This window comes from Octopus sinensis, linkage group LG4, assembly GCF_006345805.1.
Source record: "Octopus sinensis linkage group LG4, ASM634580v1, whole genome shotgun sequence".
NCBI classification, from domain to species: domain Eukaryota; kingdom Metazoa; phylum Mollusca; class Cephalopoda; order Octopoda; family Octopodidae; genus Octopus; species Octopus sinensis.
In genome coordinates, this window is record NC_043000.1 from 35,148,808 (window position 1) to 35,176,307 (window position 27,500).

General features: G+C 35.6%; 1 protein-coding gene across 10 annotated transcripts in view; it reads left to right on the forward strand.

Annotated features, from left to right (window-relative positions):
* LOC115210326 (forkhead box protein P1) overlaps positions 1-27,500 on the forward strand; it is a 566,153-nt gene that overhangs the window by 359,468 nt on the left and 179,185 nt on the right. For all 10 annotated transcript variants that reach the window (XM_036501965.1, XM_036501970.1, XM_029778855.2 and 7 more), the window contains one exon: positions 13,326-13,478. In XM_036501965.1, the coding sequence (XP_036357858.1) occupies positions 13,326-13,478 (153 nt within the window). The remainder of the gene's footprint in view (positions 1-13,325; positions 13,479-27,500) is intronic.

A 27,500-nucleotide genomic window follows, 5' to 3' on the forward strand; every position in this document is an offset into this window, starting at 1 on the left:
ATTTGTGAGAGATAGAGTGAAATAGTAGAGGACCAATCTACATATGATTCTACTTCAATTAGAAATTAGTAGATTGCAGAGAACCACTACATTGCTTCCGATTGCATAGGCTTTGTCTTCTACAGCAGCACATATTCTATATTGTAAAATTTCCTCTTCATCGTTATTTTCATCATTTAACATCTTTCATGCAGGCAATGGTTTGGACGGTTTGATAGGCTCAGAATGGTTAGAGGACTGTGCCACACTCCTATGCCTACTTTAGCCTGGTTTCTACTGCTGGATACCCTTCCCAATACCATCTTTACAGAACATAGTGGGTGTTTTGTTTTTATGCCACCAGCACTACTGACGATGGCCTTGCAGAACTAGAGTTTAAAGTGGCCCCTACAATTGAGAAAGAATAAAAGAGAGTGGAAAATTGTTCTTGGCGGAAAGATGATGGATGGTAAGTGAGAGGATGGGGGAAAATAGTAAGGAATGAGTAAGAGATAAGGGATTAGTGACAGGGGTTACTGAGAAAAGTTGGAGGATAGGGTGGGTTGTGTAGGAAGTAAGTGATGGCAGGTATGATTTGGTGAATATAGGTGCAAGTGCTGGGTACAATGTTTAAGTGTGATAGAAGGGGTATTGTCAGGGTCTGTTGCCTCTTTGTTTGAAACAGTAGAAAGTATTTTCATGTGTGGCATCTGTATAAGCAAACTGGAGAACCTTTTGGAATAGAAGACCGAGGATTCTGAAGGGTTTGGCCAATGGTGTACTACAGTGGTTCCCAACACTTTTATTTCAATGAGTTTTCCCAAGGACCCCTTTTGATATGCTTATCCTTATGTAAATATATATATATTTATTTATAGATATATATAAAATTTTGAATTTAGTTCATGGTCTCCCAGTACAATCTTAGCAGACCACCAGGGGTCTGCTGATCCCAGGTTGAGGGGTAGGGATCAGCTGCAGTTTTGGTAGGTGAGATAGGTTGAGGGCCATATGATACACATAGACGTCCTTTGTACACCAGTTGCATTCCTGGGTAACTGTTTGGGGGTGAGTGGAGGAGATTCTCCAAGTGTTGTAGGCCTTTTTTTTTTGCCTGAACTTCTGTGTGTTTAAGCAATAAGCCACCCCATCTCTATTTTAGTCCCATCCAATCAAAAAGGATCTTAGTCTTGTAGACTGTAAGATATCTTCAGTAGTGCTGGTGCTGTGTAAAATGCACCCATTACATTTTATAAAGGTATTAAGAAGGGCATTCAGCCATAGAAACCCTTCCAGAACAAACACCAGAGCACAATGCAGTCTTCAAGACCTGTTAGATCCTGTCAAACATCCAACCCATGCTAGCATGGAAAAATGAACATTAAATGATGATGATGAGTAATAGATAAAGTAGGTGTTTACTTCTACCCCAAGCATTTCAATAAAAGTTCAAAGTCTTTGTTGACTTACATCTATGTTTATTGGTGAGCCATTGAAGTTAAACCTTTAGTTTCTTGTTACATATGTGTTCAATAAATAATGTTTTTTTTTTTTTGGAATTTTTAGAATTTATGATGAACCAACTTGGTCAACTTCTCCTTGTTACTCTTTGTGTAATCAGATGGATCAGTCACTTCATGTCAAATATCAGATATTTCCAACTTTTGTTGAAATTTCTGGTTAAAGCAGGGTGTTAATTTGAAGGTTAAATCAACAAACTTTACTTCTGTCAGTCTTGACACAGATAGTTTAATCTTTAATCTTTTTCTATGTCAGTCATGACACAGAGTTTAATCTTTAAAGAAACCTTACCATTCTTTATCTGTCAGTTTTGCTTGAACCAAATTATTGATGCTGACATTAAAGTTGATATTTCTGAATAATTAGGAGACCTTGTGTCTTTATATGTTTGATTTGTTTAAAAAAACTAAATAATTAACGATAAAATATAATAATTGGCTCACTCTAATTAGTATTATCTAATTTCCTAACTGAGCTAATTATCGGTATTAAATGATTCCATTAATTTTCAATGAAATCACACACTTTGTTATTCTTTGTACTTCAATCGTTGTGGAACCGAAAGTTTTATGCAATCTATTGTGGCATAGAATGTTGCTCAGATCCCAAGCACCTTGGTATCGCTTGGTTGTTGTTATGAGTGACTTCTACACTCATCTTTAGTCACATGATGTGTAAGATTTCAAACAGTTTATACTTTGTCTTTTTTTGGTAAAAAACTAGAAAAAGAAAAAAATATACTTCTAGGTTGCCATTTCTCAATTGTGATGAAGTTTTAATTATTCAAAATTATATTAAGGCAATGGAAGATATGTTAACTAATGTTTCTGGTGATATTGTTATTTATAATGTTGATGATGATCATCATCATCATCATTTCTTTCTTAATAAAGAATTTGACTGTTGTTTTAAAGGTTTCTTTCTAAAGATTCTATCATCCTTTATTCACAGTCATGTTGTTATTTACAAAACCAAATATTCACTCTTTTTTTTTTTTTATTAAATAATCCTTTCTTATCCTTTCTTGTTGTTAGTCATTTGTTAATGAAATGAAATTTCTCTTCTAAACTGGTAAAATGAAATCTTACAGTGATTGAACACTGCTTCTCTACACTAGTAACCTATTCATTAGTGTTTCCATCAACTCTGCATTTCCATTAGCCTAGTACCCAATTGTCTTTAGGGCTTCAATCTCTAAATATACACACATATCCTTTCATTAACCTTTGTCTTAAAATCTGTATTTCTGGGGCTCCTGTTTTCATAATTGTGTCCCTTCTAAATAAAAATCTAATGTTCTTCTTCACCTTAAATTCAATCCTCGTTAATTTTCGATGCTTCAGGGCTAATTAGCTTTTCTTATAAATATTGTTTGCTATTTCTATGCTCATCAGTTCTTGGACTTTTTTATACAATGTTTCCTATTAGTTGCAAACTTATACTTTACTGAATGTTCCCAATAGCCATAAAATTTTGTTATTGTTGTTGTGGTGGTGGTAATAGTATCACCAACACCAATAGCAGTAGTGGTAGGTGCAATAGAAGTAGATTTGCAAGTAGATACCTCCCTCCCTCCCTCAACATAGAATTCGGAAGTGAGAAGTAAGGTAGTAGGGGTTTATCATCCAATTACTCATCCAGCCGTTTGTAGTCTTCTTATTTCAGTTACTAAAATTTTACTCCTCAGAACTGGCTGGTCTTGTATCTCCACCGCTTACTATCCTCACCCCCAACACACCCAATCCCATCTCTCCAACTCTTATTACAGTTGTTGTGCCCAACCCTTATTTCCCCAGAATCTCCACCTACTGAAATCTTCTTTCTGTTCATCATGTTTTTTTTCTTAGATCCACCTTACCTGTCTTAGAGGGGTCTGCATTGGTCAAGGACAATGCCTATTCTTACAGAATTAGCAGTTAAAAAATTGTTATATATATATATATATAATTCCGAGTCACAGTTCCAAATATTTGGATTTCAATGGAAACTATATAATATCGAAGAATAGAATTTCTTATTATTTTTTAATCTAAATTTTGTTGTGCCATTGACACGATGATTTATATGTATGATAGAGATAAATAACAATAACACTACCACTACTACTAAAACTAATAATAATAATAATAATAATTGCAACTGCAATAATATGAATAATAAACGTTAGTAGTTGGTCTATTTTTGATGTTTTAAGAAAGATGTCTTTTTAAATGAGGCAGTATTTTTAGTAATGCAGCATATTTCACTTCTACTTGCTTCATGGAATATCTCAAAATAAATTGGCAAAATAATATTGTAATTAAAATCTATTTATTTATATTAATTTTATGTCCCATCAGCATCTATAAATTCACTGACACCAAATTTTGACTAAAGAATTTCCACAAATGAAAGAATGGTTTGAGACTCCAACTTTTGTAGAATTCCATGTGTTCGGTGAAACATTTCTTTTTATTTCTCTTAGTTTGGAAGTTTATCAACATTCAAATGGTAAAAACTAAAAAATAAAATTAAATAAAATAAAATTTTGCTGACGGTGGCTAAAAGAACAATTATTGATTGATTGAGTGAAAGACATTATATCACTCATTATGGTAATTATTAGTTATTTTCTGGCTATTTACTGATTAGGGATACTTGAAAATTGTATGTAGGACCAGCACCAATCTTTGATTAACTTCAACTCTTTAGTTCCAGACATGTTTTGTCAACAATTTAAAATGGAAAAAATTCAGGTTTGGATCCAAAGCTGTTGAGTGACTCCACATTCAGTTTCCATTTTGATGATGAACAACTTATGAGAAGATACAGTGATATTTTTATATTTGTAGATATAAGCACTGGTACTTAATACCACATAGAAAGTACTGATGCTGGTGCCATGCAAAAAATACTGGTGCTGCATAAAAAGCACCCTTTGTACATTCTGTAAAGTGGTTGGTATTAGGAAGGGCATCCAGCTGTAGAAACTATGCCAAAACAGACAGTAGAACCTGGTGTGCTCTCAGCCTTCCCAGTTCCTGTCAAACCATCTCACCCAGTGGTTCCCAACCTGTGGTCTGCGAACCCTTGGTGGTTTTCAAAGGTAGTACCAGGGGTCTGTGAACTAAATTCAAAATTTCATATATATATATATATATATATATATATATATATATAAGGATAAGTATATTAAAAGGGGTCCATGGAAAAAGTCTTTTAAATAAAAGGGTGTTTGGTAGTGAAAAGGTTGGGGACCACTGCTCTAACCCATGCTAGCATGGAAAACAGATGTTAAGTGACGATGATGATGAATAATCTGTAGTATTTTGAAAAGCTGTTGGTATGGAAATATAAGGGTGGATGTGTGTATATGTTGTGCATTTTACACACATTATACAACTCTGTGTGTGTATGTGTATAGATGTATTCATATAATCCATTGTAGCCTGTAAAAATAGATGTAAAACCAAATTACTTATGATGTATGGCTATGTATAACTTTATTCCATAGTAAGTTTGTTCATGACTAAGAAAGCTTGCCTTGTAATGCTGTTTCCAATTTCAGGAACAGGCTGTGATTTTACCAAAGAAATCTCTCTGCTTACTGAAAATGTCAACCATCACAAACTACCTTCAATTTTTATCCCATTCTTAAATTGTCATTTTTTTTGGCTTTGACTACCCTGAAATCTAATTCCTCCTCTAGAATAATCAAAATAATTATCATAGCCATCTTCTCCCTCTCATGCTGAATTCTTTTTTTTTCAACAAACTACAAACCATTTTACATCAACTTCCTTCCATTGAAATGCATTCTCTCTCTCTCTCCCTCTCTCTCTCCCACATACACTATTTATCTTGGTAATTCTAGAAATTAACATTGATTATATGGAATTATTAATTAATACCTATAAGTATTTTAATTCTACAAGTTACTGTAGCTAGGGAGACTCAGTTTAAAATGAAACTGGTTTATCAGTTGATGATCCAACAGTTTGTATCTTGGCACTAATCACATTCAGCTGTGTTTGGCAAAGTTTGCCTGGCTGGGAATGTTTACAGTAACAATAGATTTCAATGTTACATGCAGCAGTAGGAGCACTGTAAAATCACTGAGTGTTTCATTGTCTTTCTGTTCTGAGTTCAGTTTCTTCTATAGTATTCCAACCAGATACACTATTCAGTGCTACTTGACTCATTAACATGTTCTTTGATTATTCAATTTAATGATGTGTGTGTGTGTAAATAGAATTGTCAAGAATTGTATTAACATAACTTTATAATTCCTGTGTCTGTCAAGATGGTTTATACTTTCCAATGAAAATATTTGATTTCACAAAGGAATTTTTAAAGAGAAATCTTCTTCATATTTTAGCTAAACTTGTAGAATTTCATTCCCTATATTTCTTTCAGTTTTTAATTTTTCTTTTATTTTTCTTAATGGTTTACTCAGAGTATTCACAGACAGTTGTGTATTTCAAGAATACTTCATGAGATTTTCTCTTCCTATTTACTATTTCAATCTTCTCATCTTATTCTCTCTTTATACCCTGTCCTCAATCCATGACTATTTCTCACTGCCAATACTCCATCCTTCATAACCTGTTCATACTTTCCAACTGCTTTTCTTGTTGACATTTTCCATGGTTCTTCTTGGCTATTGTAGTGGTTCCAAGCAGTCAATAATTCTCAGTACATTCACCAATGTTTTTATATTCATCCAACTGTTGCCATATTACTTCTCAAAGAATATAAGCCTGTGAAACTAATTGACTTTCTGTTATATCATCTTTATCTGTTTGTGATATCTAAAGAAGATCTGAGACATTATTTGTCACAGGCACTTGTTTACAGCAGCAGTAACATGCAATTAGGTTTCAGGCTAAAGATATAGAAGAAATCTTGTTTCAAAAATAAAGTCTGAGCTTGTTATACAAAAAACAATTGGAATTAAACCTCTTCATATAAGTTCTAACCTCCACATCACATTGCTGTGTCTGTTAAATGATAATTAACTCTTGAGGAATAGTTTACCTTTCTTTATCTCTTCATCTTTTCTTACCATTTTTGTTCAACAGAGTCTTTATCACTTCATAAAAGACTGTCTTTTATGCATCTTCTCAATGCATATAGCAGAATTTATTCCTGTGTTAGTCTGGCCATCTTAGATGTATCTTTTAGATGAATCAAAAACCATTGTCCCTCTCTTTGTAAGGTTAGGGATCGAAGCCTTTTAAAATAAACTTTGACCTTTTTTTTTTCCTTTTAGAAAAGTTTTTTCTCCCCCACCAAATGTTGTTTGTAGAATAAATAGTTATTCCAGTGTCATGTTGCCAGTGATATTTACAGACAGACAAGTTGTAAGAAATGAGAGTTGGTCGACAAGCATTAGAAAAGTCGAAGTAAGGTTCTTCCTTAGAAATCATTGAATGACTTTGATTTGATTTTGAGCTTCTACATTTTCTTCTTTTTGTCTTTGCTTTTCCTGTTTTCAGTCTTTGGATTATACCCATGCTGGAGCACTAGCTTATTTCCCTCTCTCAAATCAGTGATATCAGTCTCAGCACTTTGCCTGGTATGTATTTGATTGAGCTCATAAGGATGGAAGTCAGTCACTCCAGGGCATAAAGGGATGGAACAAAATACTACAGTAGTTTTGTGTGAAGTAGCAGTCCCCAGCCACCATACATACTCACACACACACACACACACAAATATGTATATACACTCACGAACACACACACGAGCACACAGACATGTGAAAAATAGACAGACACCATTATTTTTTAAATTTTTATTTCTAGAAACAAAATAATGTGATGTGATGCATAAAATACTTTATCTAGTCTTTACTTAAACATGTCTTGTGTAGTTTATTAAGTATTTAACCCATTTGGGCATTGTACTAATTGAATTGTGTTTGTGCAAGATTACAAGGTGTGTCTATTTACTTTTGAGATATCTGTATATATGTGTTTGTTTGTGTGTGTAAGAATATATACAATGTGTTCATGCTAAATTTGACAGTTTGCATAAAAGAAAACCCAATTTCAATTAAAGAATCAAAAACATATCAACTAGATTATAGCTAGGAGATAACAATTTGCTTAAAGACGTTTCCACCACAGCCTCAAATGGCTCTGGAACTTGGTGCATGCATTCCTTACCATGTGACTGTGAAAATCTTCAAATACCTCCTTGATCTAGGCCACCATCTCAGCCTTGGAGTTGCAGGCAGAGCAATTAGTGTCTTTCTGAACTGCACCTGACACTTAATTACCCATGGAATTACAATCAGTGGGGATTAAGAAGCCAGAAATTGGTGCTGGTGAAGTCGTAGAAATTCTCCAACTACTGTTTCTGACATTTTTTGGTGTCATGTTAAACAGCCAAATCCTGCTACCACACATATGGCCTTCTCCAGCTGGAGTTTGACCACAGTGTCTAGCAGCTTCAAATAGGCATCTGAATGGAGCGGAGCCTAAGGTGCTGTTCAAAGATGTGAGGGATGAACTCTGGTGTGTGGCCATGGTCAAGACATCTGTTGTGTCTTTTCCTGCTGGCCATGGCTTCATACTTTTCACTGCAGCTGTCCCTGTCACATCTTGCAGCCTCTGCAGTGTTCACAGAGCACTGGACAGCAGTCATGATGTTGGCATTTTGACACCTGGTGCAAATTCTCATGACACAGGTAACTAACTCTTTCTTCAGTATTCTAGCCCCACTTGTCACCCAGCTTATACTTTAATCTTTCTGCCCTACAACATAATTGACTGTTCACCAATATATGAAGCTGCTACAGGAAAAAAGGAGGTGCACACACGCATGCCCGTGCATAGACACACACACACACACACACACCCTAGCATGCCCACAACCCATGAACTGGAACAAGTAAAAGATGTTTATTTTTACAAAAGAATGATTATTCACATCAATTTTAAATACTACATATATGTATGTATCAATGTTTGAATGTCTTTAAATATGGGTGTCCATACATGGACACATGTACACACACACACACACACTCACACACACACACTTGTGTTGATAAGAAGGATATGGGATGTGAGAAAAGTTGTTGAGTTGACAGAAAAAGACTGAAACGGTAGGCTGGTGTTCAAAGTATAATGCGAAACATGTAGGGTCATGTTAACAGTATGTCATAAATAAAAAGGAAAGAGATGTGTCTTGTGAGTAGGAAAATGTTAAGAAGTGTGATGAATTTAGAAGGGAGCTGTAATTTATGTATAGAAGAGCCAATCTGTTCCTGGTTTGAACATGGAATAAGAGCAGCTGACACAGGCCTGATGGAAGAGAGCTTTTAGTTATGTGTGGAAAATTTTTTAAGTGTAAATAGACTTAAGTACATCTAGGAAGATAGGGAAGACATGGTTCATTCAGAAAAAGACCCTAGAGTCTCATTGACGAAATGATAAAATGGAAGATTTGGTCTGCCCAGCCTGTGCTAGCTTGGGAAATTGAATTTTAAAACAACAATAATTATAGTTAACCATTTATTTCTCTGTCCGTTTGTTCTAATAATCTATGAAACCTGCCAAAATCTATAGCTTCTTCAACTTGATAGGAATAAATAAATGGATAAAGGGAAGACTATGGACATTGCTGGTCTTCTTTTTAATGGGGAAAAAAATAATAATATTGAAGTTTGATATTTTTTAAGCAGGATCAATAATGTGTAACCTCAGTATATTCTGACAAGAATGGACTGTTCTTTTGTCTTCTTATCTATCTATTTCTCTTTCTATCAATCAGATGCCTGTCTGTCATCTCTCTCTCTCTCTCTCTCACACACACACACACTCTTCCTACTCTCATTACACTAAATGGAAATGGATATAATACAGTTTAATGCTTTCTGGAATGTAATTTCCTTGGTTCCTAAGTACATTGTTGAACTGCAGTCATTTTGTATAATGGTTCAAGAAGCTCCAAGTTTGACATTCTCTTTCACCGTCGACCATCTCACTGACAACCGATATGCCATCAAAATTAGCAGTTTTGGTGTGCACTCATCGTATGATGGTGGTGGTGGTGGTTGTGTAATAAATATGAAAGTAAAAAAACTTAAAAGTGCCAAAAATCTCCTCCATAGGTCAGCCAATCATTGGAACACTTGCTGAATAAATAGTAGAGCACTAAAATCTGTTACTTAGATCACCACCACCACCATCACTGATTCAATAATTCATTTATTTATTTATTTTTTTTATTTTCCATGTTGGATGGTGAAATGAGTTGTAAATTCCAAGAAATTTTAGTGCCTTTCCATTCTGTGATGTATTTACCACTAAACTCTCAAATCTTATATCTGCTGCACTTAGTCTTCTTATGGCTTTTCTATTAATCTGTTGCAATGAATCTGTTAAAATCAGCATCTTTTCTCCTCTTTCTCCATTCCTTACTCCTACCTTCTCTCTCTCTCTCACCACTGCTTTATTAATTACTTTCTCTGTAAGTTATAGCTTTGTGAATACAGTGTTACTTTGAAGGTGTGTGTGTGTGTGTGGCAACATATTTTTATTGAATTAAGTAAGGTTTATAGAAGTTACGGTCTTTCTCCACTTAGTTTTTCTTTCTTTCACTTTTTATTAGCCAATCTATTTTGTTTTAGTTTGCCAGTCAAATATGAGATTTTTTACACTTTTCTCTACAGACTGACAAGAAATGAAAAAAGCTGATAAACTTCTAATCTTTCTCCACACTTAAAAATGAAGGAATCATCTAACAATTTGGAAATGAATTTAATGATAGTTTGAATTGTGATTCTTTAGTAATATTCTAAAAGTTCATCTTTTTATTTCTTATGAAGTTTTCTCGCCTTCCCCTTCATATCATGTTTTATGTTTGTTTAGTCACAATAGTCCATCTATCGAGAGGACTCTGTTATATTATACAAGTATTAAGCTTCTGACAACATTACATTCATCTAGAGTGCTGTTACATATTGTACAATTATTATTAAACACACGGATACATTTGTGTGGTAAGTTATACTATACTAACAAGTACTTGACAAAGTCATATAAAGAAGTTTGGTTTTATAGCAAGTTCGTATTTACAAAGACAAATTACTAGCACAGTGCTGATTGAGCTGAAGAAGCCAAAAAACTTGAGCAAGAACTCTCAGATATTGAGTTCTACTTTTACAACTACCCAGTTAGCTCCAGCTGCATTTCACTGACAAAAAATGAAAGGCTTTTTCTTGGTGTCTATTGAATCCCAGAAATTTGAAAGGCAAAGTTGAGCTTGATGAGGAGTGAAATTGACAAAGTTTAACCCTTTTGTTACCGTATTTATTTTGAGATGCTCTGTGTTTCAGTCAATTAATTTTAAATACAACAGAGAATTTAGTAAAATAACTGTTATTATTAAGCTTGTGTTAGGAACCTAAATTGTGACTAAGGTTTGGTGGGAGATTTTAATTCAAAACTTATGAAAACAAGACATTTATGCTACAGGGCCAGAGGCAGTTTCAGCCGGGTTGGTATTGAAAGGGTTAAATACTCTTTTACAACTTTACTGGCACCTATCTCACATTTACTCTTCTGGTTACAACAATTTTGATATTTGTACTCACAGGTTGATATACATCGTTAAAACGTCTTATAAAACTAGCATCATCAGGTAACATCTGTCTTCCTTGCTGGTATGGGTTGGACAGTTCGACTGGAGCAGGCACTGCACCAAGCTCTACTATCTGTTTTAGCATTAATAATAATAATAATAACCCTTTCTAGTATAGGCACAAGGCCTGAATTGTGAGGGAGGGGGCTAGTCGATTACATTGACCTCAGTGCATAACTGGTACTTAATTTATGAACCCTGAAAGGGTAAAAGATAAAGTTGACCTCTGTGGAATTTGAACTAAGAACATAGCGGCAGATGGAAAACCACTAAGCATTTTGCCTGGCATGCTAACGATTCTGCCAGCTTGCCATGCTAATGATTCTGCCAGCTCACTGCCTTCTTAATAATAATAATAATAATAATAATAATAATAATTATTATTATTATTATTATTAAAATAGCTTTTGTATTAAAATATAAACATTTGTAATGGTCAAGATAGTGTGTGTGTGATCATTGTCATGAACATGTTTTCCATGATGGCGTGAGTTGGTTTGATGGTGAATTAGAGGATTGTACCAAGTTCCACTATCTTCTTTGGCATGGTTTCTATGGCTGGTCGATGCCCTTCCTAACACCAACCACTTTACAGAGTAGACTGGATGCTTTTTATGTGGCACCAGTGAGGTCACCAAGTAATTTACAAGACAAAAGTCCCTCAACTGAGAGGGGATGTGGTATTGAGGGTGGGGTCTTTGTGCCAGGTGATGAGAGCTTAAACTATGCTAGAAGGACAGAAATAAGTATCTTGCTGAAGAGATAAATGGTTATCCCTGTTACAGAGTGTATTCAGTGCTTTTTACATGGCACCAATACTGACAGAGTCACTGTAGATAGAGTAGTATTGAGTGGGTGTGGGCTTTATGCCAGCTGAGAGATTTACGGTCTAGAGGGGACAGATATAGGTGTCTTGTTGTAGAGCAGATTACATGGGTACCCCAGTTGGAAAAGAAAGTGAGTTGGTGAGTAAGATAGATAGATAGATAGAGAGAGAGAGAGTGACAGTAAGAGACAGATGATGGTGAAGATGTGTCAGGGTATACCCTCAAGGGAAATTGAGGGTGGTGGGAAGAGGTGAGGTGATAAAGTGCCTTGGGCTGGGTGAGTAATGAGGAGATTGTAGTAAATGAAGGAGAGAAATATAGGAGAGTCTGAGGGTGGGGCATGGGTTACAGTTGATATGTCAAGGCACTGAGGGTGATAGCAGGTAAGTGAGGGACTGATGATGCAGAACATCACAGGGAGGTGAGAGAATGTACTGAAAGGAAGTGACTGGGGGAGAAAGTAGGTGAGAAAGCAATGTTGGGGGGACAAACACAATCACACACATATATATATGATGGGCTTCTTTCAGTTTCCATTTAACAAATCCACTCACAAGGCTTTGGTAAGTCTGAGGCTTTAGTAAAAGACACTTGTCCAAGGTGCCACACAGTGGGACTGAACTGGCAACCATGTGGTTGGTAAGCAAGCTACTTACCACACAGCCACTCCTGCCTAACTTTTCTCTCAATATCCTAGTGCTCTGTTGCACATGTGCACTGACATTGCACTTCCAGCACAGAGTGTACCTGTTTCATTCCTCTCTTGTCTTCACATGTCCTCTACATTCAAGGCCCACGTCTCACTATCATGTAGCATTGCCATCCATACACATGCTTCATACAATCTTGCTTTCTCTCAGAGAGTGAGACCTTTGGTTGCCAACTGAAGTGAAAGCTCTCAACTTTTTCCATCCTTTTCTTATTCTAACAATTACACTTTCATTTCATCTTCCTCTGCTACTAATTAGCTCATCTAGGTAGCTGAAATTATCTTCTACTTTTGAAGAATCTTCAGGGCATACAGTTTGCCATATATCTCTAATCTTTATGGCTTCTGTCCATCTTCCACTTACAAATACTACTTTCTCTGTTAACCTTGTTACCATTCCATTGCAATTCTTGTGTGCCCATAGCTTGCACTGGGTACACTGTATGGAATTCCTGCCTATGCCTTTCCTACATATCAAGCAAGGCCATTTACCTGAAGTGGGTAGGATCCTCTCCAATTTCTTATTTACCAGACCCTTGGTCTTTCCTAAGTGAACTTTAAAACCCTTTGATTCCAGGTTTTGTTTCCACCCCCAGAATTCCTTACACACACACACACACACACTTGAATAAAACTGTAAATATTTGTTCTTGTAGGAAGATGGGATGATGGAAGGAGGCAGCCATCAGGAGACAGCCATTAACTTATCTACGAGTAAAGACTTGCTGCAATCCTGTAACGGAGATCTTTACACTGTTGCTCGTTCAAGTGCAGCCTTACATGCTGCTGAAAATGGTGATGCTTCTCAGGTTTGTCCCTTATTATTTTTCTCTGCAAAATAATACCTTTCATTAACTCTGAACCAGTTGTTAAGTGCACCCACCACCTGAGGGATCAATGCTAGAAGTGTTGAAACAATTGATGTGATTAATAATAAAAATTCTCATATTCTACCTTCCATCTTTCTTTTACCATACATATATATATATGTATGTAGATATATACAGGAGTTGGACAAAATAATTGAAACACCTTAGAATTTCAAACAAATATATTTTAATATGGGGTAGGACTGCCTTTCGCAGTAATTACAGCTTGAATTCTTAGAGGTATGGACTTGTACAAAGTTTGAATTGTTTCCAAAGGAATTTTTTGTCCATTCTTCAGTTAAAACAGTCTCCAGTTCTTGTAGTGATGATGGTGGAGAATATCGACTCCTGACTTGTTTTTCTAAAATGCACCATAAATGTATAATAATATTGAGATCTGGGGACTGTGGTGGCCAGATAAGATGTTCAACTTCACTAGAGTGTTACTTGTGCCATTCAGTAACGAATTTAGCTTTGTGAATTGGTGCATTATCATCCTGAAAGATTGCATTTCCCTCCGGAACAGTTCTGCAACCATAGGATGAATTTGATCAGATAATATGCTTAAATAGTATCAACTATTAATTCTGCCATAAAGGGAAACCATTGGACTGGTGAATTTCCAAGATATAGCCCCTGCCCCCATCATCATAGATCCTCTTCCATGTTTAACAGTTGTAAGAAAGCAGTCTGGGTCAAATGCTTCTTTTGGTTGTCTCCACACTCAGCTGATGGTTGGATATAAGGTAAAGGATGACTTGTCTGAGAAAATAACATTCTTCTACTTGCTCTAGGGACCAGTTCTGTAGGTTTTTACTCCACTCTATATGCTTTACAACATTTCTTTTTGAAAGTAGAGTTTTCTGATTGTAGCCCTCCCATGAAATCCAGCGAACGGTTTTTGAGGAAACTGGGTTCTCAAGGTGGTCATTAAGTTCTGCAGTAATTTTGGGAGCTGTACTTTTGTGATCCTTTTTAACAATTCGCATAAGAGTCTGATGGTACCTATCTGAAAATTTTGGTTTTCTTCCAGAGTTTTGGTTTGACGAGGAGGGTTTTTCCCTCTTTCCCAAAGGCTGTCATTACTTTCAAGACAGTACTTCTTGATACACCAAACATTTCGGCTGTTTTCGTTATGCTAGCACCTGCCATATGAGCACCAACAATTTGACCTCTTTGAAAGTCTGATAGATCTATCATTTTAATGAATTTTAATTACCTTTTCCTGATGATATTTGAAAAGAAACAGCTATTTTAGTAAAACATATTAAGCAACACTAATAATAATTCAATGGGTTTTATCGATATTTCAAAATTATGATGCTAGGGATTTCTGTTATTTTGTCCAACCCCTGTATATATTTGTGTGTCTTTTTCTCTTGTTTTACGTATGTTTATATTTAAATAAATACACATGCATATATATATATATATAATATATATATATATATATATATATATATATATATACATATATATATATATATATATATGTCTATGTGTCTGTGTGTGTATATACATGTGTGTTTGGTCCCCACTATCATGTAACAACTGTTGATTGCTTAAGTCCCTGTAATTTAGTGGTGAGTCAAATTGTATAGCACTGTATGACACCCTCCTATCTTTGAAAAGGAAATCATACATTAGGTAATAATAGACCAGTCTAGCAAAAAAGTAAAAAAAAAAAAAATAGTGCTCCAGACTGGCAATATCTTTTAGTATAAATGTATTCAATTAGAGATTTTTCAGTTCTAACACAAGGACAACGGCGTGGGATTGTAGAAACTATGAACAACAAATGAGACTGAACTTCATGCAACAGCCATAATAAAATTAAGGAAGATGATGACAACATCATTAATAACTTCAGGTTTTGGCACAAGGCCAGCAATCTTTGGCAGGAATTAAGTCAATTACATTGACCCTCTTATCTGGTACTTATTTGATTGACACTGAAAAGATGTAAGGTAAAGCTGACCTCGGCAGAATTTGAACTCAGAACTTAAAGGCAGGCAAAATGCCACTAAGCGTTTTGCTTGGTGTGCTAACAATTCTGCCAGCTTGCTGCTCTCAACAACAACAACAACAACAACAATGGCTTCTGATCTTAATTGATTGGAAGTGTTATCATGTTTTGTCTTGGTATAAAAGATGGGCTACAGCAAATATTCTGCTCAATACCACAGATTTGCTTGTCAGTTGTTTGACCTTAACTAGTGGAGCATGTCCCTTAGTAGCTGACGGTATGTGTATTTCTGATCACGAGCAGAAGTAGTGGGGGAGCATCATAGCTATGTGTTGAGAGGGATTTTTGGGGTTTTGAATAATTCACCTCTGGAAACATGAGTGTTTCATTCAACATCCTTAAACAACCCTTATTCATGGACCTTTTGAGTAGGATGGGCTACTCGACCTGAAGAAAATTCTAGCTGGGCCCCACCTGCAAGGTCATGTGCTGTTTTTCTTGATCTGAAATCATTATGTCGTGCACATACATTTGTGATGCTTGTGCCTGGTGTACCCTTATCAGACAGGTAGTCATAATGGGTGTATTGGGCTTCATATATTTGTACCCCAGTGTCATTTTGATGGCATGTGCTGCTCTCTCCCATGATAATAATGATAATAATAATAATAATAATAATAATAATAATAATAATAGTTTCAAATCTTGGCACAAGGCCAGCAATTTCAGGGGTGGGGATAAGTCAATGACATCGACCTCAGAGCTCAACTGGTCTTATTTTATTGACCCAGAAAGAATGAAAGGTCAAGTCAACAAAATTTGTGCTTAATGTAAAGATGGATTAAATCCCACTTTTGTGCAGCATGCTAGTGATATTGCCATCTTGTTATCTTAATAATGTTAGTAATAATGGTAGATGAAACTTCTGATATGCAGGACAAAGCAGTGGTGAAGGTAACCCACGCAGATCGTGTGCAGTCTGATATAAAACCCACATGAGACAACTTACTGAGTTGGCAACATGCTTCAGCTAAAGCTTCTTTGAGCCATAATGAACAATCTATTGAGGGATGGTGTCTCGTTAAAAGCACCAGTCTCTGTGGGACCTTACTCACTAACCCTGCATGCCTTTATGATAATAAAGCAGAATCCATACAAGATTGGTCATGGCCTGAGTGAACAAGGGTCACATCACCTTCAGTTGCAGGGTTGAAAAGTTTGCAGCTGGTCCAAGCCTTCCTAGTAACACAAAGCTAGAGGTCTCCCACAATTGGACAAATCCTTTCAGATGCCACCCATGTCCTACCAATCAAATGAAGGTATAGTAATGGTCCAGAGAAGACAACAGGTTCTTGAGCTTCATTCCAGTTCCATCCATCATCCTCTAGAAGTTTGAAACACTGAGCAAAGTCACCAGATTTGGAGGACAAAGAATCCCAATTCTAGACAACAATAATAACAGAAATTCTTTCTACTGGAAGGCACAAGACCTGAAATTTTAGGGAAGAGGCTTGTCAATTACATTGACCCCCAGTGCTCAACTGATACTTATTTTACTGACTCTAGAAGGATGAAAGGCAGAATTTGAACTCAGAACTTCAAGTTGGAAGAAATACAGCTGAGCATTTTGTGGGAAGCTCTAATGATTCTGCCAGCTCACCAATAACAACAACAACAATAATAAACTGCTGCTCAAAAAGCTGAAGGGTTCTGGAATTGAGACTTGCATTGTCAACCTGCAGAATATAAGTGCAAACCTTATATTCTGTAAGAAAACCCTAAGAAAGTTTCTTGAGATTTGAAGAGACATATTTTCACCAAACCTCAAGATTGTACAACCCTGCCAATTAAATTAGCATGTAGTAGTAGTGGTAATAATATTAAATAGTTTAGTTGTATGCGTTCAACTGTTACAAATAAAAATTAATTTATCAATTTTTTTCCCCAACCGTTCTATTAATCTATCTTCAATTAGATCAAATTTATTTTAAAATTTATCTGATAAATAACAAATTATAGTCCTGTTTACTGTGTGTATTTTTATGTTACATTAAATTGAATTCTCTTATGAATATAGCATCTCACTGAGAAAACATTAATGGAAATACAGTAAATTTGTTATGTAGTAAATATAAATTTAATATTTAATAGCTGTTTCACAACATTTTTCTTGTTAATTGAATGAGCTTTTTGGTTATCAATCTTTCAACTCTTTCCTTCATAAATAGTCAACATTTTTCATTATATGTGGCTTTCACAGTTTTCGTTTCATAAACACTAAAATTTTTTTATATATATATTTTTTTTACTCATTATCCTTTGAGAATTTGACACTGTTGTTTCTGCCAACCTGCCCTATTTATAGGAGAAAAAGTTGTACTGATGTTTAGTACATATCTTTTGAAGGACTGTTGTTTTTTATGTACTTTTTTAATGTTTGGTGCTGCTACAGTGTGTGGCAATGTACTCACTCATATTTAGACTAAGTCTCTGCCTGCTGTTTATACATCAGATTCTTGTTTATGGTTTACTCTACTAATTCTCTCCCTTTTCCCTGCACTTTCCCAACTGAAAAACATTATTTGTATGGTAAAAACTAGTCAATAGCAAACAGGAAATCACACCTGTGAGAGATGGGACAAGAAAAACAGCATCAAACAATTTTTTTATAAAAACAAAGCAAAAAGAAAAACAAAAACATACAAATCACCTTATTTTTGCAGTTTTTGTAAAAGAAGATTTATTTATTTTTTTTTTGTTTTATTTTACTTCACATTTCCTCAACCTCTCTCTTTATTTGCTGGCCTCATTTTGTTGTTGTTTTTCTTCATCTCCCTACCACCACCATCATCATCTCATAGAGATGCAATCATTTTGCTTTCCTTTCATTATTATTTTGTTTTGTTTTTTTTCTTTGTTGATAATGAATTTATTACACGTGAAATTGAAATGCAGCTTTGATAAGCAGAAAACAATTGACAGGATTCTATTAGACAGTAATATTTACTTTGGTAAATTGTCTTGCACACTTTAATTTATCAACGGTGATGACGATGCTATTGGTGTGTGTTTATTAAACTCTCCATTTATCTAATTTAGTTGTTGCATGTCTAATATCAAGTTAAGATGATAGGAACAATCAGTCGATCCATTACTGATATGCGCTTTCTCTTTTTTATTCTTTAATAATAATAATTAATCTGTTTATTTAATATTCACTATTTTTAGCCAATTTAGTAAGAGTCTTTCATCGAGTCAAAAGAAATTATCAGTAAATAAATACAGCAAGGAACTTGCTTTATTTATTGGTAAAATTTCAAGTTGATTTCTTTATGTTTCTTGATAGAAATGTTTCATTATTATTATTATTATTATTTGCTAAAATGTTGCTTAATTAGTCTTCTCTTGGTTTAATTTCTCTTATTCTAATGGCACTGGAGTAGTTTACACAAAAGCAAAAACACTTATCGTGTGCATTTTACAGTCAAAGTATTAAAGGTTACACACTTAGTAAATGATTCAGGTGAAGAGTCAACGGTTGTCCACACACACACAGCAGCACAAATCACTGCAATTGGACCAACAGATATATTAATTACTACATTGTCTCATGTAATAGTGAGAGTGGTATCCTCATAACGTCTGTTGCTTTCACTGCGTTTCAACTGTTGTACTCTCCAGCCGCCTTCAGGTGTTTTGAAAGCAATTATCAAGATGATGATGACACTCCAGTTAATACATAATATATAAATTCCTCATCTCAGAAATACAGAATTGTCTTACTATGTCTCAGTTCACTTTATTGTCAAAGACAGAGGAATGTTTTCCAGCATAGATATTTATCTTCTAAATATTTATATATTTCCTGCTAAGCATTATCCAATCCAAACGCAGTTCAGCTCACTTATATTTCAATAGGTTTCATGAATTAGAACCCCTCCACACTGCATCATTGATAATATAATTGTTGGATATTTTAGTTTACATTTCACTCACTACCCTGAGTATATCTTGAAAAATTATTCTCCTGAAATAACAAGAATACCAACAGATAAACCATTCCTGTCAGCATCTAATTAGAAACAGTCACACAACTAACTCCATATGTTGTACTTGTATAGAAGAAATATTAACTGGTTGATTGAAGTAAAAAGTTTGGCCCCCAAAATAGTTTAAAGTAGATTTTACAATCTGCAATGCATAAAATATTCAAGGTAGAAAATAAGTACAGTGTTAATTAAAATGCTTTGAATAATTACTTTGGAAGAGTCAATAAGTTTTAATATCTATAGAGGACAGTCACGACATTTTTGGCAACACTGGGTATGAATTCAAACCTTACCATTATTGTATTCTCTTCCCTGTTTGCTTTGGTTTATGTGGTAGTAATGAAAGCACTCAGCCCCTTATTTCATTGTTGGGCGATTAAGAGCAGGAAGAGTATCCTGCTGTAAAAAGTATTGTTAACTCTTTAGCATTGAAACTCGCATATCCCAACAGTCCAGATCAAGCTTCTCACACCTACCCTACAACGTCATTTGAAAAACATGATCAAATCAGCAAAATCTCAAAACTGCAAGATAAAATGTGATTAATTCAAAACAATGTGATTAAATAAGTATTAAATTGGACAAAGTAATCTGAATGTTAAGAGGTTTAAAGCAGCTCACCACATGGAAAAATGGATGTAAGACTAAAAATAATGTTTAAACTGGTTCAGAAATGAAGGTTGACTGAAATAGTTGAAGCAGTTTTAAGGATTGCCTTTTGAGAGAAGAAACGTATTTTCTCGTCTCTCAACTAAGCTTTGTTGTCCTCGTTTATTATTTCTGATCAAAGATATTGTGATTGTATTTCTTTTTCTTTATATTTTATCATCAAATTATGGCCATGCTGGGGCACTGCCTTGAAGAATTTTAGTCAAATGAATTTGACCCCAGTACAAATTTATTTTTAAAGCCTGGTACTTATTCTGTCAATCTTTTTTGCTGAACCACTAAGTTATCAGGATATAAACACACCAACACTGGTTGTCAAGTGGTGGTGGAGACACACGCACGTACACACACAGTGGGCATCTTTCAGTTTCTGTCTACCAAATCCACTGCGAAGGTTTTGGTCAGCCTAAGGCTGTAATATAAGACACTTGCCACGAGTGCCACACAATGGAACTGAACCCAGAACCATGTGGTTGGGAAGCAAATTTCTTATCACACAGCCATTCCATATAAGTGCTTTTATGTAAATGCCATTCATATTTATTGACATCATCTTCCTGCATGTGGCGCTTCATTAATGGTGAAACCTTTCACTTTATGGTTTTCCTATCTTTTGCCATGTCTTTAAAAAAAACTGGAATCATATGCCAAGTTGATGTCAGCCAGTTTTGTTGTATGTTAGAAGCCTAAACCACACAAAAGCCATTTAGGTTTTACACAAGCTTTGTTATTCTTCTCAACATTGCTTTGTATTTCTTCATCCTTGCCATTGTAGCAGTTGCCTGTCATGATGACGTGTCATCACTCATCTAGTATGACACCTTTTTGTTTCATTTGATTTGTTGTCTTGCTCTCCTTTACATTTATTCCTTGGCTTTCTTTTGTTTTCTCTTTAATCACTCATTAATTGTTCTAATTTTTAGGTGTTTTTTATTTCATGTGTCAGATGAGGGCACAACCTTCGCAACAATTAATTATTACTGATTGCACCTTTATTTTCATGATTTCATCTCCATTTTATTACTTTACTCTTTACTCTTTTACTTGTTTCAGTCATTTGACTGCGGCCATGCTGGAGCACCGCCTTTAGTCGAGCAAATCGACCCCGGGACTTATTCTTTGTAAGCCCAGTACTTATTCTATCAGTCTGTTTTGCCGAACTGCTAAGTGACAGGGACGTAAACACACCAGCATCGGTTGTCAAGCAATGCTAGGGGGACAAACACAGACACACAAACATATACACACACACTTATGTATATATATATACATATATACGACAGGCTTCTTTCAGTTTCCGTCTACCAAATCCACTCACGAGGCATTGGTCGGCCCGGGTCTATAGCCGCAGACACTTGCCCAAGATGCCACACAGTGGGACTGAACCCGGAACCATGTGGTTGGTTAGCAAGCTACTTACCACACAGCCACTCCTGTGCCTATAATATTATGGTTTATAATATTATGGTTTAAAATGGTCCTTATTAATGAATATTGGGTTTAAATGATTATAAAGTTTTAAAATGATCATTTGAATTAACCAATTGCACATATTTTACTGCTACTACTATTGCTGCTGCTACCACCACTACTACTACTACTACCACTGCTGCCACCACCACAATAATAATAATAATGAATGCACTGATGCAGTACCAGGCAGTGGCTCTCATGGCTTCTCATCTTAACTGATTGGAAGTGTTATCATGTACATTGTTTTGTCTTGGTATAAAAGATGGGCTACAGCAAATATTCTGCTCACCACCACAGATTTGCTTGTCAGTTGTTTGACCATAACCAGTTGAGCATGTCCTTTAGTGGCTGACGATATGTGCATCTCTGATCACGAGCAGAAGTAGTGGGGGAGCATCATGTATTGAGAGGAATTCTTTGGGGTTTGGATAATTCACCTCTGGAAACATGAGTGTTTCGTTCATTATCCTTAAACAGCTCTTATTCAGGAACCTTTTGCGCAGGGTGGGCTACTCAACCTGAAGAAAATTCTAGCTGGGCCCCATCTGCAAGGTCATGTGCTGTTAATCTTGATTTGAAATCACCATGTCATGCATATATGGTTGTGATGCATGTGCCTAGTGTAACCTTATCAGACAGGTAGTCATGATGGGTATACTGGGCTTCATATATTTTACCCCAGTGTCACTTTGATGGCATGCACTACTCTCTTAATAATAATATAATAATAATAATAAAAATAAAATAATAATGGTTTCAAATTTTGCCACAGGGACAGCTATTTTGGGGAGGGGATAAGTCGACTACATTGACCCCAGTGTTTCACTGGTACTTAATTTATTAACCCCAAAAGGATAAAAGGCAAAGTCGACATCAGCGGAATTTTAACCCAGAACGTGAGGACTTACGAAATACTGTTGAGCATTTCACCTGGCGTGCTAACGGTTTTGCCAGCTCACTGCTGTACTATTACTACTGCTACTAATACTAATGCTAATAATAATGATCTTTATTAGCCTCAAGGACTCCAAGAAATACGAAAATGTGAAACATTCACCAAGGAATAGAAGGAAAGAAATGATAATTGTGGAGGAATGTGAGTGAAAAAAATCTGTTTTCAAATATGGTGGTGGAGATAAGAGCCATTGTACAATATGTGGAAGGGTGTATTAAAACTTTTGGAAGTGCAAACATTCATATGCATTATATGTACCAGTATAGGTACCCATATTTGCTCCGCAATAATGACAAAACAGTATCATAAAACCCAATAATTTAAAGAAAATAAAGCATAAAAGATTATTGGTTTGGTCCTCCACATCCCTGTTTATTTCACCAGTTTTCAAACTGTTTGAATGCAACCAAATGCAACAATTTTGAGAAAGTTAGTGTTGAACCACTGATATTTTCTGGATATTCTTTTTTAAACTTGATACAGTATCTTAATTTTATGAGCAGTCTATCTTTTGCAGTTATTTATATTCTGAACATAAATGTTTAGGTATCACTACAATTTTGGTTAGTCTGTGGCACCACGGATGCATAACTTTGTCTATTGATTGTTGGTATTATTTTCAGAGAACAGTGAATTTTAGTTCCTCTTCTTCATCTGAATTCTCTTATTTTTCTGAGGAGAAATTTTGTTCTCACTTATAAAAGAAATTGGTTCTTCTTCTTCTTCACTTGTTTCCAGTGTTTAGTGCTTTATTTCTTTTTCTTTCCATACTTTTCTTTGTAATTATTTCTTCTTCAGTGCACTGAGATTGTGTGTTATTACAAGCTGGTGCTGCTGTTTGCAGGGTAAGGTCCATCTGTTTGTGAGATCATGGGCCTAATGATATTTCTTTTGCTATCCTTCGAGTTTTGGATAGTGATGCTCTGGAAACTGTGGTTTGTTCTTTTCGTTGTTGTTGTTGCTCTTATTTTGTATTTAGTTTTCATAGTTCTTTCAGGGCATTCACCTCTTAGGTGTGTTTTGCTCTAACAAATAAAAAAACTAGGCTCTCTGCTCCATCTCCTCTATCTCACACTCTTTTACTCTGCATAGTTCGAGTATTGCTCTCTGGCCTTCACCAATTATTAGGACTTGCAAGTTCACTTTTGATGTTCCCTGACCACAGATTACATTTTGTTTCACCTGCTTCAACCACTTCATTATATTGCATCATTCAGGTCACTACTGTCCATGGCTCTGCATCATGTCCAGTATCTTATATTGTGGGTCTTGTGTTTCTTTGACCCATGTATTGGGTCAGAGATATATAACCAGGGGTATTTCTGACAATTTCAGCCTGTTTTTTGGACTGCTTTTTTCAGTTTCAGAGGTATGGCAATTGGTGTCTTATTCAGTTGAATTTCTCCTAATATGTCTTGGAGGGTTTGTTGTACTACTTGGCATGTGAGGAATTTTATTCACTTCCATCTTTTCACAGACAGTGATACCCGTTTTCCCTTCACCTCCTTCTGAATTATCTCCTATGACAAAGAAATGCAGTTGGGTTTTACAAAATTCCCTCCTCTACATCTCTTTTCATGGAACTGTGGTAGATCCAAAAATTATGTCTGTTCATTTGGTATTGAGGCAAGGTTAGTCTTCACACAACTTCTCTATAAACTGGCTTCAATGTGTGGAATTTGCAAATGTGAAAGTTGCAAATGTTGTTGTTACCGTTGCTGTCATCTAAACTATTTGTTTGGATATTTAGGACATCTTCTATTAGCTGCTCACTGTATTGTATATATTTTTCTTCCTCATAGACATTTAGTCGTGTTTCGTTTCTTTTCTTTTTTTTTGTTTTTCTTTTAGCCATTGAAGTGTCTTGTCTGCAATAATTCATATGTGGCAGGCATTTGGATATGAAGAAGCAATGGGTGTAGATAAAATTTTAAAACTTCATGAAACAAATGCTTTTTTTTTTCTGTTGCCCAGGCTGTATCATGGGCAGCCCTTTTCTTTGATAATTTTAGATTTTTTACATATACTTAAAACACTTGAAGTACTGGAAACACTTGAAATTATTGTGTTTTGAAAAGAGAATAAAAAAAAGATGTCTTCATGCTATGAGAGGCAAATGTAATAATAATAATAATGATAAAAATGATGATAATAATAATAATAAAAATGATAATAATAATAATGATTGCTGTTACTGCTACTACTGCTTTGTCATGCAGTGTAAATGGAAACTACACGAGTATAATATAGTCATGTGTCAAGTCACAACATGGACCTCACATAAATAATAGTTTCCTTAAAATGTGCAAAGGCGAGCTGGCAGAATTGTTAGCATGTCAGACAAAATGCTAAGCAGTGGTGCATTCTATCTTTACATTCTTAGTTGAAATGCTGACGAGGTAGACTTTGCCTTTCATCCTTTTGGAGTTAATGAAATAAGTTAGTACTGGGGATTGATGTAAACTGACTAGCTACCCCCCACCCCAGAATTTCAGGCATTGTACCTATAGTAGAAAGGACTACAGCTACTGCTGCTGCTGCTGCTGCTACTACTACTACTACTACTACTACTACTACTACTACTAATAATAATAATAATAATAATAATAATAATACTAAGACAGTGAACTGACACAATCATTAGCATATTGGACAAAATGCTTCATGGCCTTTCTTCTAGCACTTCATGTTGTGAGTTCAAACTCTCCTCTTCAATTTTCTGGCTTTGTACAAAAATTTGAGACCATTATTATTATTATTATTATTATTATTATTATTATCATTATTATTATTGTGCTGGTTAAATCTCACTAATATGGTTGTTATAATCACCAGCTAGGATTTCAAGATCTACATAATACATTTCTTTTGTTCACAAGTTTTCACACTCTACTAGTATACTATCTACTAAGGCAGCCAAAGATACTGGCCACACTATATAATAAATGCTATCACCTATAATTTTGCCATGGCAACCAAGTAACTAGCTATTTTATTAATATTACTAACAGAGAAATGGTTATCAACTGAACATTATAGCGCCAACCAGTCCAAGAAATAAAGTTACTATGGCACACATGTGTATGTATGTCTCAATGTAACGTGTGTGTGTGTGTGTGTATAGATATTTATATTGATACACACACACATAACATTGTGTGTGTGTATTTATAAATGCATACTCCTACATCCTCATCATTTGTATGGTCATTCTTCCATGCATGGTTTGGACAAGTTCTTCCCAATATAGTGTCTTTCAGTTTGTTAAATTGTTTTGTCATCTCCTGTATGAGGTTCAAATCAGCCTTTCACCACATCTGCTTATGTCTTCCTTGGTCTTCTCTTTGCAAAGTTTCCTTCAACTTGACCCTTTTAGTACTTCTCTACTCACCTGGTCTCCACTTAACATTACATGTCCAGACTTATGATGTCATCTCTGTTCCACTCGTACCCAGTTTGCCTCTCTCCTCATCTCAACCGTGTCATTCATTCACACTTGCATTACAGATTCAGTGAAGCATGCTAGCTTCATTTCTCTCTCCACGCACACACACACGTCATCATCATCAATTTTTAACATCTAGCTTCCATATTGGTGTGGGTCGGATGGTGTGGCAGTGTCTGACAAGTCAGAGACTGCATAATATACCAATGTGCATTTCAGCATGGTGTCTATGGCTGGACGGCTCTCTTAAAACCAACCACTTTACAGTGTATTTGGGGTGTTTATTTAATGACACCAGTACTAGTGATTGTTGCCTCATAACTTGGTTAAGGACCTAAAGTGGACCCTGTATCTGAAAGAACAGAGAATGGGTAATGATTGTAGATGGAGAGATGATGAAGGAAGTGGGGAATTTATAGCAGGGAGTCTAAGGAGATGGAAGGATTAGTGACAGGATTGAGTAGGGAGGAGGGATAAAATTGAAAAGGCCACTTGAATCTGATGAGCATAGGTTGCTGTGATGAACCTATGAAACTTTTAAGTTGTATGAGGCCGAATCAAACTGTTTTAAATAATAACTCTTACTAAATGTGATGAGTGCCTCTTTCAATTTATCTACTCACTTGTGTGTGTGTGTGCGCATATATTATACAGTGCTACCCTTTACTCATGAGTGAATATGAGTTGCTAGCGTTTAGCATGCTTGCATTAATTGTTTTTTTACAAGGGAGGATAATAAACACCCTCCTCTCCTTGTCTTCACCACTCCTTGCCAAACCTTCTAGATGTGGCTTGGTCGATAATAATCATTACAGTGGAAGTAGACTGGAACAATATGTAATGAAGTACTTCGCTGAAAGACACAACACATCATCCATCCCAGGAACTGAACTGACAGCCTTCCATTGTGAGCTGGGCATCCTAATCAAAAGATACAAAGGGTCTTGTGGTTAGGTTTTGGACTTGATTTCTGAATCAAGCAGCACAGTGTGTCCTTCAGCAAGTTACTTAATTTCACCTCAGTGCAGCCCTTTCTTGCTCTGGCTGTCAAGTCCTCAATGTTCCCATGGGTTTAGAGGGCGGGAGAAAGCTGAAGGTGTTTGTGTTTGCTCTTAATCACAGAAACACCTAAATCAATTAGCAAAAGCATGGTGCAGTGCAGTGCATGCTGCCTAACTCTTACTTGCTCACAAGTGAAAAACCATGGGTCAGTGGCTGTGTGTGTGTGTGTGTGTGTGTGTGTGTAGATGTAATTGCCTTGCTAACAACATGGTCTGAGGTAGTGCACTAAAAACTGCAATAATAACACCAGGCAATAACCATTAAAAAAACAAAGAAAAACTGTTAAATTCACTTTTCATTTATTCCTTGGGTGTCAAAATTTTTATCTTGCAACTGTGAGCTG